General features: G+C 41.4%; 1 protein-coding gene and 1 long non-coding RNA gene across 9 annotated transcripts in view; one reads left to right on the forward strand and one right to left on the reverse strand.

The window, feature by feature from the left end:
* The window catches only part of EVL (Enah/Vasp-like), a 157,699-nt gene that overhangs the window by 117,332 nt on the left and 25,702 nt on the right, over positions 1–14,665 (reverse strand). For 2 of the 7 annotated variants that reach the window (XM_065063494.1, XM_065063492.1), the window contains exon 1: positions 14,456–14,664. The exons of 3 other annotated variants lie outside the window; for them this stretch is intronic. In XM_065063494.1, the coding sequence (XP_064919566.1) occupies positions 14,456–14,478 (23 nt within the window). In that variant the 5' untranslated portion in view covers positions 14,479–14,664. Of the gene's footprint in view, positions 1–14,455; position 14,665 lie in introns of those variants that run through there. 2 more of the 7 variants (XM_065063491.1, XM_065063487.1) reach the window with 1 other exon arrangement.
* LOC135579537 (uncharacterized) lies at positions 1,030–10,319 on the forward strand. Of its 2 annotated transcripts, none has more exons than XR_010472772.1 (3): positions 1,030–1,168; positions 8,182–8,323; positions 10,189–10,319. It is a non-coding gene; the product is annotated as an uncharacterized LOC135579537 (long non-coding RNA). The 2 variants fall into 2 exon arrangements; XR_010472773.1 differs by lacking the exon at positions 10,189–10,319 and adding an exon at positions 9,754–9,885.

Consider the following 14,665-nt stretch of genomic DNA (forward strand, 5'->3'; position numbering starts at 1 on the left):
CCACAGTACAGACATTTCTGTGGGTTTAAGTGCTATTAAACATCCAAAAAAGAGCCAAAGCACAAAAACGCTGGCAAACTACAAGGCACACCATACAGGGAGGGCTTTTATAAATAGTCTGCGTGAATACATAGGGGCATACAATACCAGTTAGGATAAATTAACTCAAGAATATTGATGTGGTAGTGCTTAGAGTACCCCCATAAAGGTGGTCTTCAGATGGCTGTGCAAGTATCACAGGCACTGCATTAGAAATATATTTCAAGGAGAATTCAAAGTAAACTTAAAGAAGAAGAACACCCCGAGGGATGTGGTAAGCATCAGGGAAACAAAGAACAGAACTGCTAAATGCTCACTACAAGAGTGCAGTACGCGATATTGTTTGAAGAGGTGCAAACCAGAGCTGCACGAAACATCCCAAGTAACACTAAAGCCATGCTGTAGTTTTCTGCTTGTACCCCAGGCAGAAGCCAAGTTCTGTCTTGACTAACACCACATTTTACAAGGGAGCTTATTTACTCCATTTCCTGAAATAAAAAGATGCATTCAAGCAATAAACTGAATTCAAAGCTGTGTTCTCAACCAAGTCAATGAGACAGTGCCTCGGTTCCCTAAAACTGTAGTTAAATCTATTGGATGTCAAAACACAGGGACCAGAATCTGGAGTAAATATGATGAGAAAAGTGCCACATGCAAAAACTCACTATAAAAAAGGTAAACTGCTGTAAGCCAAAAGTTGAACCAGATGACATACTAGAGACGCTTACACCGTCCTGAGTTCTGCTTCACTTCACCCAGCCCAGACAACCTCTAAGTGTCAGTTCCTCATTTGTACTCCATTAAAATCAAGAGCAACAATACTCCCTCTAGAGCATGCTTCATCTACTCCTGAAGTAGGCGGCTAAAACAGGTCAGATGAATCACGTTAGCAGCAGCTTTTTCTCTCCATTGATTACACAGGGAGCATACCGGGACCAGGTCGGATGTAGACATTCAGAGTGAGAGGAAATGAAGCCCATCTCAGAAATCTGCACAATTGCATCCGCAGCACTGTGTATCCTCTCATGACTGAAAGTGGGGCTAATTTCCACTGCAGAAAAAAGTCAAAAATAGAAGGCAACCAGCCTCCTGAAGACTGAGCTGGAATCTGAATTCACAACAAGACAAGGTATTTTTTTCCATTTCAAACATTTGAATTAAGGCTACGGGTTGTAAGAGTTTGAGTCATGATCCCTATTCCCCGCTCTACACCTAATCCGGAATCTGACATTCGTGATGTCATTTAACTTCATTTTTCCTACTAATTGCAAAGTAGGGATAATTATAACAATTCTGCATGAATGCTGAGTCTTAAATGATGAACATCTTTAAAGTGTTCTGGGATCCCAGTGCCTCTCATCAAAACAAAGATACTATTAACTGTCATATGAACAGTATCCCAATTACCATTACAAAGACAACATTTATCCCATATTTACCTTTAAAACAGATGAAATTAATTTGCATGTGCTTTTTTTTTTTTTTTTTTTGGATAGTCCTCAGTGGTATTCACATGTCTATTTCTCTCGGATTTGTATCTTCTGATCTGACAGTTTGCAAGTTTACTGCCATGTTCTTTTTTTTTATTGCCTGTTAAAATCATGTTCTACTGCAAAAAAAATATTTTTTTTTCCTGCATGAATACAGCTAAATATCTATCTATATATAAATATATATAAAAGCCTACGCATTCTGCCTTTAAGTGTAGCAGACAAATAGATTTGAATTTTGGTTATGTAAACAAATCTGCTGCCTTTTGCCAAGTCTAATGGACAAACATGAATAATTCCTGTCTAGAAACCACACTTTGAATCCCTGTACACAGTAACTTGGACTAGAAATCAAAGCAAAGTATAATTGTCTCTATCCTCTATTCTCACAACCCCAGCAAGGAAAACTCAAGGAAAGTGCTCACATAATACAAACACTTCAATCTGAAAACAGTTTCCATTTGCAGCACAATGTGGAAATACACACACAAAAACACAGGTAAGTGTGGATGTAGATATATATATATACACATGCCTACAGTCATGCTTCAGAGGGAAGGCATCCTTGGACCAGAGAGAGCCAGGACAGCAAGGCCCCAGGAGCCAGGATCTTGCTCATCAGTGCCACTCTTAGGATTTAAGACACTCTGTACCTCCACTTCTCAAAACACGTGTAAGAAACCTCCTTTTTCTTTGACATTTATGGATGAAAACATCTCTGCTCATTTTAGTTATTGTCACATCGCATCTCTCACTGGGAAAGGCCATGGGACTGATCCTGCACATGCCCCGGCACCCGGCACAGAGCAAAGGGGGGAATTCCTGCAGCTTGTAGAAACCCTGGGGCACCACGCTGAGGCAGGTTGCTGGTTATACATTGCCACATCGAGGCGAAGGAGACAGTGGGAAAAACTTTGGGAGAAGCACGAGTGCCGAGGCAGACTGCCGCAGCTGCGCTCGTGGCATGAAGGACACACACCACAGCAAAAGCAACCTGCTGATAGCACTGGAGACCAGTTTCAGCCCAGTCACCCAGCAGCCATGAGACATTAATTTCCCCCTGTCCCTGCAAAGCTGCATTCACATCCCTGCCCTTCTGCCCCTTGATGTTGAAATGGGGACCCCCCTGCACCTTGGCCACTTCCATTGCTGGCGCAGGGCTGTCCTCAGTGAGGAGCAGGCAGAGCTCCTGGCAGGTACCGCACTGCGGTCTGGAGCCCAGAGCCCCGTGTCCACAAGCGCACATGTACCATTTCTGGTAGCATCTGCACTAAATCTCAGCATTAGAGGCAAATCCTCAGTTCTGTGGCACAACCATCACTGTCAAGATTAGATCCCTTCTCGCGGGCACAGAGATTTTGGATTGAAGACTAGAGTCTGCACGCTAAACACTGACTACAAAAAAACCCAGATGACTCCTCTGGACCATGTTCCTGCATGAACAGCTTCCAGTGACACACTTTTCTGGGGGCTGCAGCAAACACCAGTGTGAGAGGCTGTGATTCCAGCAAAGCCGGTGCATCTGCACATCCTCACTTGTCCACCAGCTCTGTCCCTGCTTGCCTCAGCTTGCTTGAACATTGAAATAAAACTCAAAGTGACACGCAACACCTGTTTCCACAGCTATTTTCCACACCCAGCTACATCTAATCCTTGCTTCATTGCCTCCTTTAAAGTTTAGTAATGATTTCAGTGAGCAGTCTTAGTCAAGTTTGTGACTTTTTTACTTAATGCTTCCACGACTGAGCTCAGACATCTGAAGGAATCTGAGTTTAAGTAATCTGTTCAACACAGAAAGCCCTGGACATACGCTTTCTCCTCTTCATCATCTTAAACCACAATGTGTGTTTTTCCACTGTAGCAACACAACAGCAGGGTTTTTCTTCCCTTGCATTGGACTTTCTCAACAGCTCCTCCACCAGATGGACTCAGTAAAGTATAAAACAGGATGTATGTCTCAAAATGCATTCTTAAAATTCAAGAAAAAAAGTCTCCATATCATCCTTCTAAAGAACTGAGAAACAACTAAAAGACCTGACTGTGTTCGTTAATTAGCTGTTTTAATTTACATATGTGTAATTTACATGCAATTTGCTGATAAGGATTTTAAAACCTCAGAGGTCCCAAGAATGCACCAGAAAATTTAATTTGGCCAAGTGTGACCAGCTGAGTGCTGTACATGGATCACAACACACACTGGGGAAACTGAGAGGGGGAAAACCCCAAGAAGTAAAAATGTATTGGGCTCTCTGACCTTGCTGGTACCCTGAGCGTGGCAGCCCCTGTGCGTGTCAGCTCCTGCCTGCGCCCTCGAGCTGGGGCTGCCATCCTCAGCATCGCCTGCCCAGCGAGACCCACCTCAGAGACTTCAGATGGAACAAACCAAAAAAGCAAAGCAAAACACATTCCAGACCTCAGAAGCCAAATCAGGCATCTATGGGGAAAACCAGTCCTTATCTGACCCCTTGCTCTCCCCTCGCCTACGCACGCAAGGGCAGCCAGCTGAAATCCCCAGTATTTGGCAATCGAGGTTACCCTGACGTAGACCCAGAGTCACAAAAGCATGGCCAGAGCTCAGAAGGGACGTGGGAAGCAGCAGGGACTGAGCTCACACCCACACCCAGTGCTTGTGCGCTCACAGGCATTGCTGTGATCTTCCTGGGGGGGAAATGGCTCCTGAAAGGAGCACAACCGCAGCGGGGGCTGGAAAATGGCAAGTGCACAGCATCCCCTCAGAACAGCCCATCCATTTCCTAAGTCCCAGTGCTAGGAAATCACATTGCATTTCAGGATTGATTTTCTCTTACTTCAACCTGCAGAACTTGGATATTGTTACATCCTTGTCAGCAATGTCAGGATTTTCCACAACAAACCAGACATCTTTTTCATGTAAAATTATCTAGCTACCTTACATGTGCTGTATTCTGCGGGTACTTAATTTTAACCACCTTCTGTGAAAGGACATTTTCTTTCTCCTCCTTTTCACACTGCACTTTATAAATAGTTTAAATAAATGTCTACCTGTGTTTAATGAGCCTGTGCTGCCTAAGTGAGTTTGGGAAATACCATTAGTTATACAGAGTATCTAAAAATGACTATAGGGGATTTATTGACATGAATGTGTAACCTATTATTAGGACAAATAATCTTGTCTAACAAGCCAGTACAATCTTTGAAGTGTCATCCTCAAGCTTTAAGGATCCTTTTCCAAATATGGTGGTGGGTTTTCCCCCCACCCTTTGTATCACTAAGTACTCAGGATTCCTAAATGATTTGCTGTTTCTCTTTCAACAGAAATCAATAGAAACATTCCAATACCATAATGGGATGAGTCCAGTTGTACCACATAGGATGCCTACCTCTGACTCAATGGACTGCCTTATTTGCTTTAAAGCGTGGTGAAGCTTGTGCTGAATTCTCCATTTTCAAAGGACATACAGTGATTGTGCAATTATCTGGTTTAACTGGGACATGCATTTATTTATGTTCAAGCAGTAGTATAACTGCGTGTGACCTAAGGCACAGGCTCTAGGCAAGAACCTCTTTTTCCGGTGACAAGGTCTGAAGTAAAATGCAACTCATTTGCTCTAACAGTCCTTCTGGGTTACAAGTTACTTTGTTCTTGACTTTGTCCCTCTTGTACGTGCTTCTGAAAAGGCTTGGACCACCGTTGCCTACCTATACTGCTCCCTCAAATGCAAACATTTATGGATACATCTTACAGATGATGTAAAAATCACACAGATGATGGTGTACCTTGTCAGTTTAGTGTCTTCTATGGAAGAAGTTTTAATCTATCAGTCTTTATTTTCCTGCATCATGATGCACTGGAAAATCACAGATTTAAGAAAATAGCAGGTTCTACAATGTTAGGATCATTATGCTGCTCCCTCCATTCTGGAATACACACACAGAGGCAAGCTTAGAATCACGTTTTCCACACTGTTTAGCACTGGAAAACAAACATACATTTTCAAATAATTCAAATATTCCACATCTATGTGAGCCTTTAAAGACAAAAGCCAATTTTCTATGTAAATAGCATCCAGCTGGTCCTCCTCCCTGGAATAATCAGAGCAGATACATGCTCTTGTGAAAATCTGATCCACGTAAAATGAATTTTTCTTGATTTTTGAAATATGGTTCTTAGATTTCCATTCGCTAATTAAAAGAATAATGTGACTTTGATCTCAAATAATTTGTCATGGATGTCAAAAAGAGTCTTATCTGTTATTTCCATTTTAACCCAACATTATAAGAAACAACCCCTTGCCAAACAGCAGCAAAGCTATGCTAGCTGGGAAGAACAGTGTTAACTACACGAAATGGCATCAAAAAGTGCTGTCTCATCAAGCAAAGACGATCTGCGGAGGCAAGGTTTGCAGGAATAGTTGTTTTACTAGACCAATTCTTCCATTTAGAAGAAAGGACAAGCTTTTTGATACAACACCCCCCTTCAATTTGAAACAAAAGTCTCAATAACCTTTCCCAAAATTTTTATCTGTCTTTTTCTCATTCTATTTCCTTCAAGCTTGTTTGTTTTCCGCTCTTTCCTTCTCTCCCACAGATAAATTTAATGGGAAATTAGTCTGAGGTTTTACAACATTGCTAACAATTGATACTTCAATGAAAAGAAAAGCAGAAGTTTTACTTCTGAGAATTATCCTTCTTCTGGGTGGCTTTGATATTTTCTTAATTTCTTTAATTGGAACTTCTTTATTTGAAACTTCTGTTTCAGATCTGTAAAGGGCTTGCATAATTATAAGCTTGCCTGTTTTTGACAATTATAGAAGTAAAATAAAAGATATTCCCTCTCCCTTCGAACACTCCCTCACTTATATCCCTAGACTGTGACCAGTACAACAGCACTATGATAGCATGTTTTATGGAAATACATCAGTTTCCATCAAAACAGAACAATCTATCATGCTCTGTAGCTAAACGGCTAAAATGCTCGACTAGGATGTGGACAACTGAAATATAAAACCATTTCTGTGTGATTTTAAGAACAGTTTTTCATCCCATAACATCCAGCATTAGGCAAAGCAGAATTTTAATTTAAGTCTTCATATTCTGAACCAACATGGGGACATCACGCTGCCTGATCGATACATACCAAACCAATGGAAAATATCAGAGTGTGTATTTTCACCAAAGAAGTGCTGGAAAAGTTTTATTCTCATTCAGTTTTAGATTCAAACCCTCAACTCGATGTCTGTGAAACAAAGCCATCATCCTCGAGCCCAGCGCAGAGATCATCTCTGCTGGACCATTATCCCCCAAGTTTCACAGCACTGTGCAATATCAATGCCAGCTGGTACATGCATCTTTTGCCCGGGAAGGTTTTCCTCTACATTTCCCTCAACCAGGCCACTCCCTTTCTTCTTCAGAGCTCAGCTTCATTTTCATGGCATCTAGATGGAAAAATATGGGCTATTTCATAAACTTTTCACTCTGCTCACCTTCCCCTGCTCTACAGCAGCTACAATGAAGAGAGACCAAGTGTCAGCTTTCTCCAACTGTTTTTGAAAGGTAATACTGCAAACACTCAATGGACAAATTTGTCTTCTCATAACCTTACTTGAGCCACTTAGTCTCTAGCAGGAAGCAGCAATGGTTTCCAAAAGAGACAGACCCAGCAGGCCAAAGCATGAAACTAAACCCATGTTCCCCCTGAGTGGCATGAAGAAGCTCCCCAGATGCTGGTCAGCTATAGTAATCTGCAACTATAGGTATCACCTTAAAGGGAAGAAACATTTTCTTTAATTCTGTGTAATCTCATGAGCCAATGCAGCAGCACAGAAACTTCAACATTTGTTTTGAACCTTGACTTTTTCAGCTGTCCTGTCAGCTTTTTTTTTTTCTTTTACCTAACAAACCTTCACAATGCTTTGTAATCAGCCACTTATTTAAATCATAGGCTTTTCAATCTCATTTTGCAGGCAGCTGATCTAAAACCACAAGGTTGTATGATCTCAAGCTGAGATAAGTGAATGGACACACCTTACTCAGAAAGTCGCAGAGGATGCAATGCACCAGGCTTGGAAAATTCTTACGGCTAAAGGAGGGTTTGAGATACAGCTCTGAGCACAGGCTCTTGTGTAGGAATGGCAGGGGAAACTTTCCCTAGTTTCTGCCTGTTCTCACATGAAAACTCAATATGAAAGTGAAATGCTCATTACTTAAAAGCACACTGAGGTCCTTGGATGAAGTGTTTCTAATAATGAAGCATCACCTTTCTTGACAGTGTTTTTTTCCCCATAAGCACCATACCTTCTCTACTTCTGGTTGTTGAACACAAAACTTATCAGGATGGGGTCAGAGCTGATGCTATGTGCAGCCAGCCTCTCCTAGCAGATGATGCTGTGAGGCCCTACTCTTTCTCCTGTGCAAAACCAGAGAGGCACGGGTCACCCCATTCAGTCCTGTGCTCCTGCTTCCTGCAGGAATCAAACCAGTTCCCAGCAGAACAATGTCAGGAGTTCAGCCTAACTCGTGCTAGAATAAATAGAAAAAAAGCTTTTTCCCTCCAAAGGCAATGATGACCTTTGATAACTAAAATGTACCATAGGAAGAAGACCCCCTATCCTGTATCTACATTATGAATAGCAGAAATAGCAAGACCACCAATTTTATCTGTTTGGCTTCACAGCACCAGAAAAGTCAAGAGGAAAGTCAGACATCCACACCATCATGTGGCTGAAGTTAAGGGCAGGGACCAGGATAATCAGCATCTCTGGAAGTCTCCAGGAGAGCAAAATCAAGCATCCACCCCTAACAAGCTGCCACTGCAGGTAAGAAGCAGCGGGCAGCTGCTGTTTTCCATGGAAGTTGAACTAAAGTGCTTCAAATCTTTACAGAATTTACACTAAAGCTTAAATGAGGCAGGCAAGACTAAGAATGCTTGCTCTAATGGGCACCCATAGGTGGATTTTAAAATTATCATAAATTCTGTTCTTTAAAGAAGCCATCTGTACTCATGTTTGTTTTCATTTTAAAGATTGACATCAGTTTGCATGTGTCTTGATAACTAGCTTCAGTTCTGAAAAGTGTGTCTGGATCCTCATTAAACAACAGCAGGCACTTCTTGTTTGTGACTATTACTACAAGGATGCTAAAAAAAGGCAGGGAGGGAATAAACATGTATAGGAGATGAGAAAGACAACAGAAGAATGCAAAAGCAGGTTACCACACCTGGAAGGCAAAGGGAATAGAGGGAAAATGTCTTGGTTTTGCAAATTAATTACACTGCAGTAGATCCCAGGTACCCTTCCCAAGTCTTGGGCGCCAGTGAGGTGGTTGCTCTGTAGGGTGTACAACTGGACCAGGAAAAAGGTGGGACCACTGCACACTTCCACAGACAGCCCCACATTTCAGGCACTAAATACACACCCACACACACTTTACATTGATTTTAATGTGACTGGAATTTACCACCTCACACACACACTGGAGCTCCTCTAGTCCAATAAATATCCTGGGATAAATCTCTTTTCATATTTATATCTGATTATATTCCCAGGCACTAGAATATTTGCTTCTAAAATCTGGCCAAACCTAAGCCCACCATCTCTAACAAGGAGTCTCTAGCTATTTTCTTCTTCAGCAGAAATATTACAACATAGCCACTACGAGAATAGTATGTGCTTATCTTCATTCCCAGCAATGGTATTCTCATATTACTGCCTTAGAAGTATTCCTCTCCTTCTCTTCACATGTGTCTGTGCTAAACCACTGAAATATGTGGCAACTGCAGTGTCAGTTGTCACAGGGAAAAAATATGTCAGCAAAAACATTTGATCCAATCTGCTGTTTAAGGAAACAACATTTCCTCAGGGTGTATGCATTGTGTGGATAAATACCAACTGTCCAAAAATCAAGTCTCTAAAATCAATTTCAAATATCAAAGGGCACATTTCAGGAAACTACCTTCAGCAAAAGAAAAGAACCCCAAACTAGTTCCATTTTCTCCTTTTTTAATTTAGTGCAAGTTTGTTTCAGACCAAACCCATAGAATTTAACCTCTCTGTCACAAACTGAAGGGTGAACGCTTAAGTGAAGAACGACACAAAAGGTATTACAGACTTTATAGGAACCCTAACTTGCCCACCCTGGGCACATGTGTTTTATCTGATGAGAAGTATTATATCAAATACTCTCATCTGCAATGTGAATGGCTAGACTTGCCAACTGCCGTGTGTAATCAACAATGTATTTTTGTCAGGTTTTGCACTCAATTTCCCCATGTTCACATAAGGACAAAAGAGAGGAACATATCAAGCTGGTTTGCTGGTGGACATACTCCAAGGAGGAGCAAGCATTGAGCAAGCAGAGTCTCCACAGGCCTGTAGCATCCCTTGTCTGCTGAAGCTGAGCTGGCTCCTCAGTTCACACATTTATGGTTGTTTATTAAGCACCTACAGGGTATTTTGAACACAACAATGCAATTGGTGTGTTCTGTAATGCAGGTTAGAAGGGGCTGAGATACTGCAACCAATTATGGTCTGCCAGAATACAATCCTTGTGCTTTCTTCATTTTACACTTGTTTCCTCACTTTAGTTTTAACACCTTCTGACTTCGGCAACAATTACTCCCTGATTCATTTACCCCTCTTGTCAGAAAAGACTAACTGCACTATTTGGTGTGTTTTTTCACTAGCTGCTCCATCTAACCTGGGAGGTCAGAGTGCTGTAACCCCATTACCCCTTTCTACAAAAGCTACACTCTTGAAGCAACTGAAATAGTCTTTTGCAACTCTCCTGATGCTTCTAGCTCATCAAAGTGATCATATTTCTTGTAGAAAATAACAGCAGATATTTTTATGCCGTTTTTAAAGAGCAATTTGTGACACAAGCAGATCCCTTCAATTGCCTCACATTCAGCTCCCTGAAACTGCTTGACTATTCAGAACTGCAGTTGCACTTCTGAAAACTGGGGTTATTTAAAAGGCCTCCTTCAAAGGAGTTTTCAGCAGGAAAAGCCATAGAAGACAGGCCTGCATCCCTTCGAAGAACCAGCCTATTGTCACTTCCATAAATCATCTTGCTATTTCTTTGAGGGAGAGGGAAGGAAAAGACACCCGTCTTCAAGTTTTAATATCATGTCCACCTTTACAAAATGATTGTGTTCACTCTGTATACTGTTCCTTAATAAATGTGCTGCCTACCCTGAAGGTATTTGAACTGTTGGCTGTAATACAGGGAATGCTGCAGCCAAAGTCAGAGTGGGCATTTGATGGGCACCTGCCGCCAGAATTCATTTTTGCAGAATCATATTAAAACTGGAATTCTTCAATAACATGGAGTATTCAGTTTTTTGTTTGGCAGTAGTAAAAGGAGAGGGTTGGGCAGCAAAATTCCTGGGTTTAGCACCAGTTCTGCAGCTAAACAAAATCACTAAATGCTTACATGGAAGATAAACTCCACGCCTGCACTTGCTCGAAGACACGGAGCATCACCTGCTGCTGGTAGGCAGCGCCTGGCTGCTGTTGGTGGGAGCTTCCACATGCGCCACGGTACCCAAATGCTTTACATTCATTTTGAACTCTGCTTTCCATTCACCAGTGAGTTTTCTTTCCTCTGTTCATAGCCAGCTCTTTGAGAGACTCATCTTCCCCTTTGTAGCATTCTCAGTTTTGCTCAGTGGATGGGGGAATAGAAGATGCAGTTAAAAATACTGCGATGCTGTGGTGGGCGGCGTATCAGAAATAGACAGACACTAGCTCACTGTGAAGAATACCAAGTAATATCCTGGAAAGAAAAAGGCATGGCAACAAAAGGACAAAAAAAATGCATTTGTGATCTGCTTCTAGAGAGCTAAATCTGGGCTGAAGACAGCACATGAGGAGTACACTTGCTTGTGGCCAAGTGTAACATCCTCCTGTGGGCTTCACGTGCAGTCATCTTACAGCAGTGCAGTCAGCAGATCATAAAAACATTGCTGATGAACAATCTTACCACCAATTATAAACAAAATATATGTGAGCTTTGGATTTTTATGGAGATGATGCAGAAAATCACTAAGAAAATGGACCCAAATGTTACCTCATAGAAACCAGCAGCCTGTATAATAGGAAGATAAACCCACTTTGGCCAATACGGGAACTATGAGATTTTTCGATGGATTTACCCCCTATTTTCTCTGAGGCTTAACTCTCTGTTCATCTAGCAAGTAACCACAGGGCTAATGTTTCATCCCAATGAGCTTCCTAAATAAGTGTTTCACAAACAGCACACCAGGGTTACTCATGGCCCGTAAGTGAGACACTCCTGCAGAGAGGTCCAGTGGCTGCTTAACACTTCACAAAAAATACCCTGGCACCGTTTCACCAGGGAAGTGAAGAAGCTGCATCAAACTGAAACCACTGAGGGGAACTTGGACAGCCAGACCACAGGGACTCTTCTTGGCATCACGTCAAGGTGCACAGCCTGTGCACAGCCCCCATCATCCATCCAGGAAGACCTGCGGGTCTTTAAGGCCCACTGTGAAGGCAGAAAGAAAAATGTAGAATAGCACACACAGAAATGACATGCAGGGGTTCACACAAGCAGGCACCAATGGGGTCACCACTTCTCTAGATACTTGGGCACTCAAGCCCTGTAGTTGCACTGAAAGATGGAAACAGCTGTGCTTCTGCAACATGCACACGAGCATCTGCCTCAGGTCAAAGCCAAGATGAGAGATAATAATAGAATCACAGAATGTCCTGAGTTGGAAGGGACCCACAAGGATCATCAAGTCCAACTCAAACACAAGCTTATGTTTTATGCACGTGGAAATTGGCACCTGTAAAGAGTGTGGGGCTGGCAAGGACCAGGGGCCATCAGTCCAAAGAAGAATGCCATCTACTGCTTCATCAACTTTGCTTCCAGGAGCCCATGGGAGTGAAACTTCCACCTCACTGCTCAGCTAGACCCATTTTCCTTTAACTTACAAGATATGCTTTGATCCCATCAAAACGTAACATAACCAAAGGCATGAGAATAATCATACTATTAAAAACACCCATCAACATGCAGATACAACCTTAACAAAACACCATGGAAATGCCTAATAAAATAAATGCCATTTAAACACTGCTATACAGAAACCACAGCCCTACCAGTGCAAAAGATTTAAAAGAAAATGTCTAGCAGTCTGCACATCAAATGTTAATAGTATTTTCAAATCAAGTCTAAGAGAGGACGACAAGTAATTTAATAAGCCTAATGGGTGTGTGTAATCAGTATTTGACCATACTTGCCATAAAAGCAGGTGTCTTCCTGGCCCATGATGTCTAGGAAAGCCACTGAAAGACAGCTAAGGCTTTTAAAACAGAATTTTTAAAACATCTTTTTTCTTCTTGTGTAGATTTATTAAGAGTTTCACTCTGTTAAGAATAGGACCAAACCAACCGGGTGAAATATTTTAATATAAATAACTCTGTGGACATTGTAAGTGGCACAGTAAGTCTGGGGCCCATTTGCAGCTTAATTTACTGCCAACAATCAGCGATGTCAAGATTTCCAGCATCTACTGACAGCCCTATGACAACTGCAGTTACACAGCATTATCTGGTCTTCCAGTAAAATCTTTTCCCTCAGACAGCATCATACTGCATTTCACAACAGGAGAAGTACACACAGTCAGCCTGTATCTCCTCAGCCCTTATGTTGGAAATCAGGATATTTGGGGGAGGTGGCAGGGTGTCTTGTAGCTGCTTCTACTGCTTTTGACACCCCTCACTTCTACATAGAACTGATCACCAAATCACGAAATAAGGGAAATTACCAATATATTAAATGCTTCAACAAAGAGCAGAAATTATGTTAGTAATATTTCATCCAAGGTTAGAAAGTGTAATTTGAAAATATTTGGTAGAGAATGCTCATTGTATATACAAAGAGAATCCATCCTCTCCTCTAGTTACATACTTGGTCAAACAATCTTTTTCTTTGAATAAAAAAGGAAAGGGTATTTTTAAGACACATTATAATAATAATATACAGACAAACATATCATGAGGTGATCCCTAATGCTGTTACAACATTGCCACCATTTTATCTGGACAATTTTATAACACGAGTTATAAGAACTGAATGCACGAAGCAATGTAAATTAAAAAAAAAGTGAGATACCCCCCACCCCACAACTACTGAACAGAATTTTTTCAAGTCCAATAATGTTTTATTGCAGAAAAAATAATCACCTCTTTTACTGAGGGCAGAAATTCTATTATATATCTTCAAAAATCTGCTATGGTTTTAAGAGACCTCAATACTTGCAGAAGGAAGGAGTTATATTGGGGGTGGGGATGGAGGAGGAGAGGGGGCAGAGGCGATACTGAGCAGAACCGATATCAAATAAAAAGTGCTAATTTTATACTCTAACAATCACAGTTGCTCAAACGTTTGCAAACAACAAGCCAACCCCAACAACTTAACCATATTGTTATTGTAAATGTAATTCATGCAGAATTCTGCAGCTACAAGATTATGAAAAAGACACGTATACTCTGCAGCAGCATAAAATCTAATCCTAAACACAATCCAAGCATCAATTTTCTTCTCTCTGTCACAATCAGTATTCTATCTTGAAGGAGCATCTGTCAGATTCTCCAGAACCAAAAATAGCAAAGACCCTTTTACACAGAACAGTTTCTGGTTTATATTTATAACTGCACTGTACTCGCTGCTTCTGGCTGCACGGCAATGAAATTTGTGCAAGATATAATCAATTACCCAGCTTTGCACCTCGTCATGCGGTCAGCTACTGTTACCTGCATCTTACCCTTCAAGCACTGCTCCCCATGCATAGGGTAGAGGTTTTAAAACACAATAAATATTTGCACATTGAATAACTAACTGTAGAGCTGACTGACATTACACAGCAAAAACCTTGTGAGAACAAAAACCAAGCACACTGATGTATAAAACAGAGATCCTACCTGAATTCTTCAAATGCATACATGGCCTAGTAACTACACCAAGGCTCTGAAATTTAAAATTATCTTCTTAACGTGCAGGAGGAACATTTAGTTTCTCAAACTGCAGCAAAACGCATAATGACGAGACAGTATATTTGAAATATTCTGAAGAGAAAGGGTATGCAGATACTGGCCTGCAGCCTACAGCTCAGCCAGCTGCTGACAAGCAGC

The sequence above is a fragment of the Columba livia genome, chromosome 5 (assembly GCF_036013475.1).
Source record: "Columba livia isolate bColLiv1 breed racing homer chromosome 5, bColLiv1.pat.W.v2, whole genome shotgun sequence".
Taxonomy (NCBI): domain Eukaryota; kingdom Metazoa; phylum Chordata; class Aves; order Columbiformes; family Columbidae; genus Columba; species Columba livia.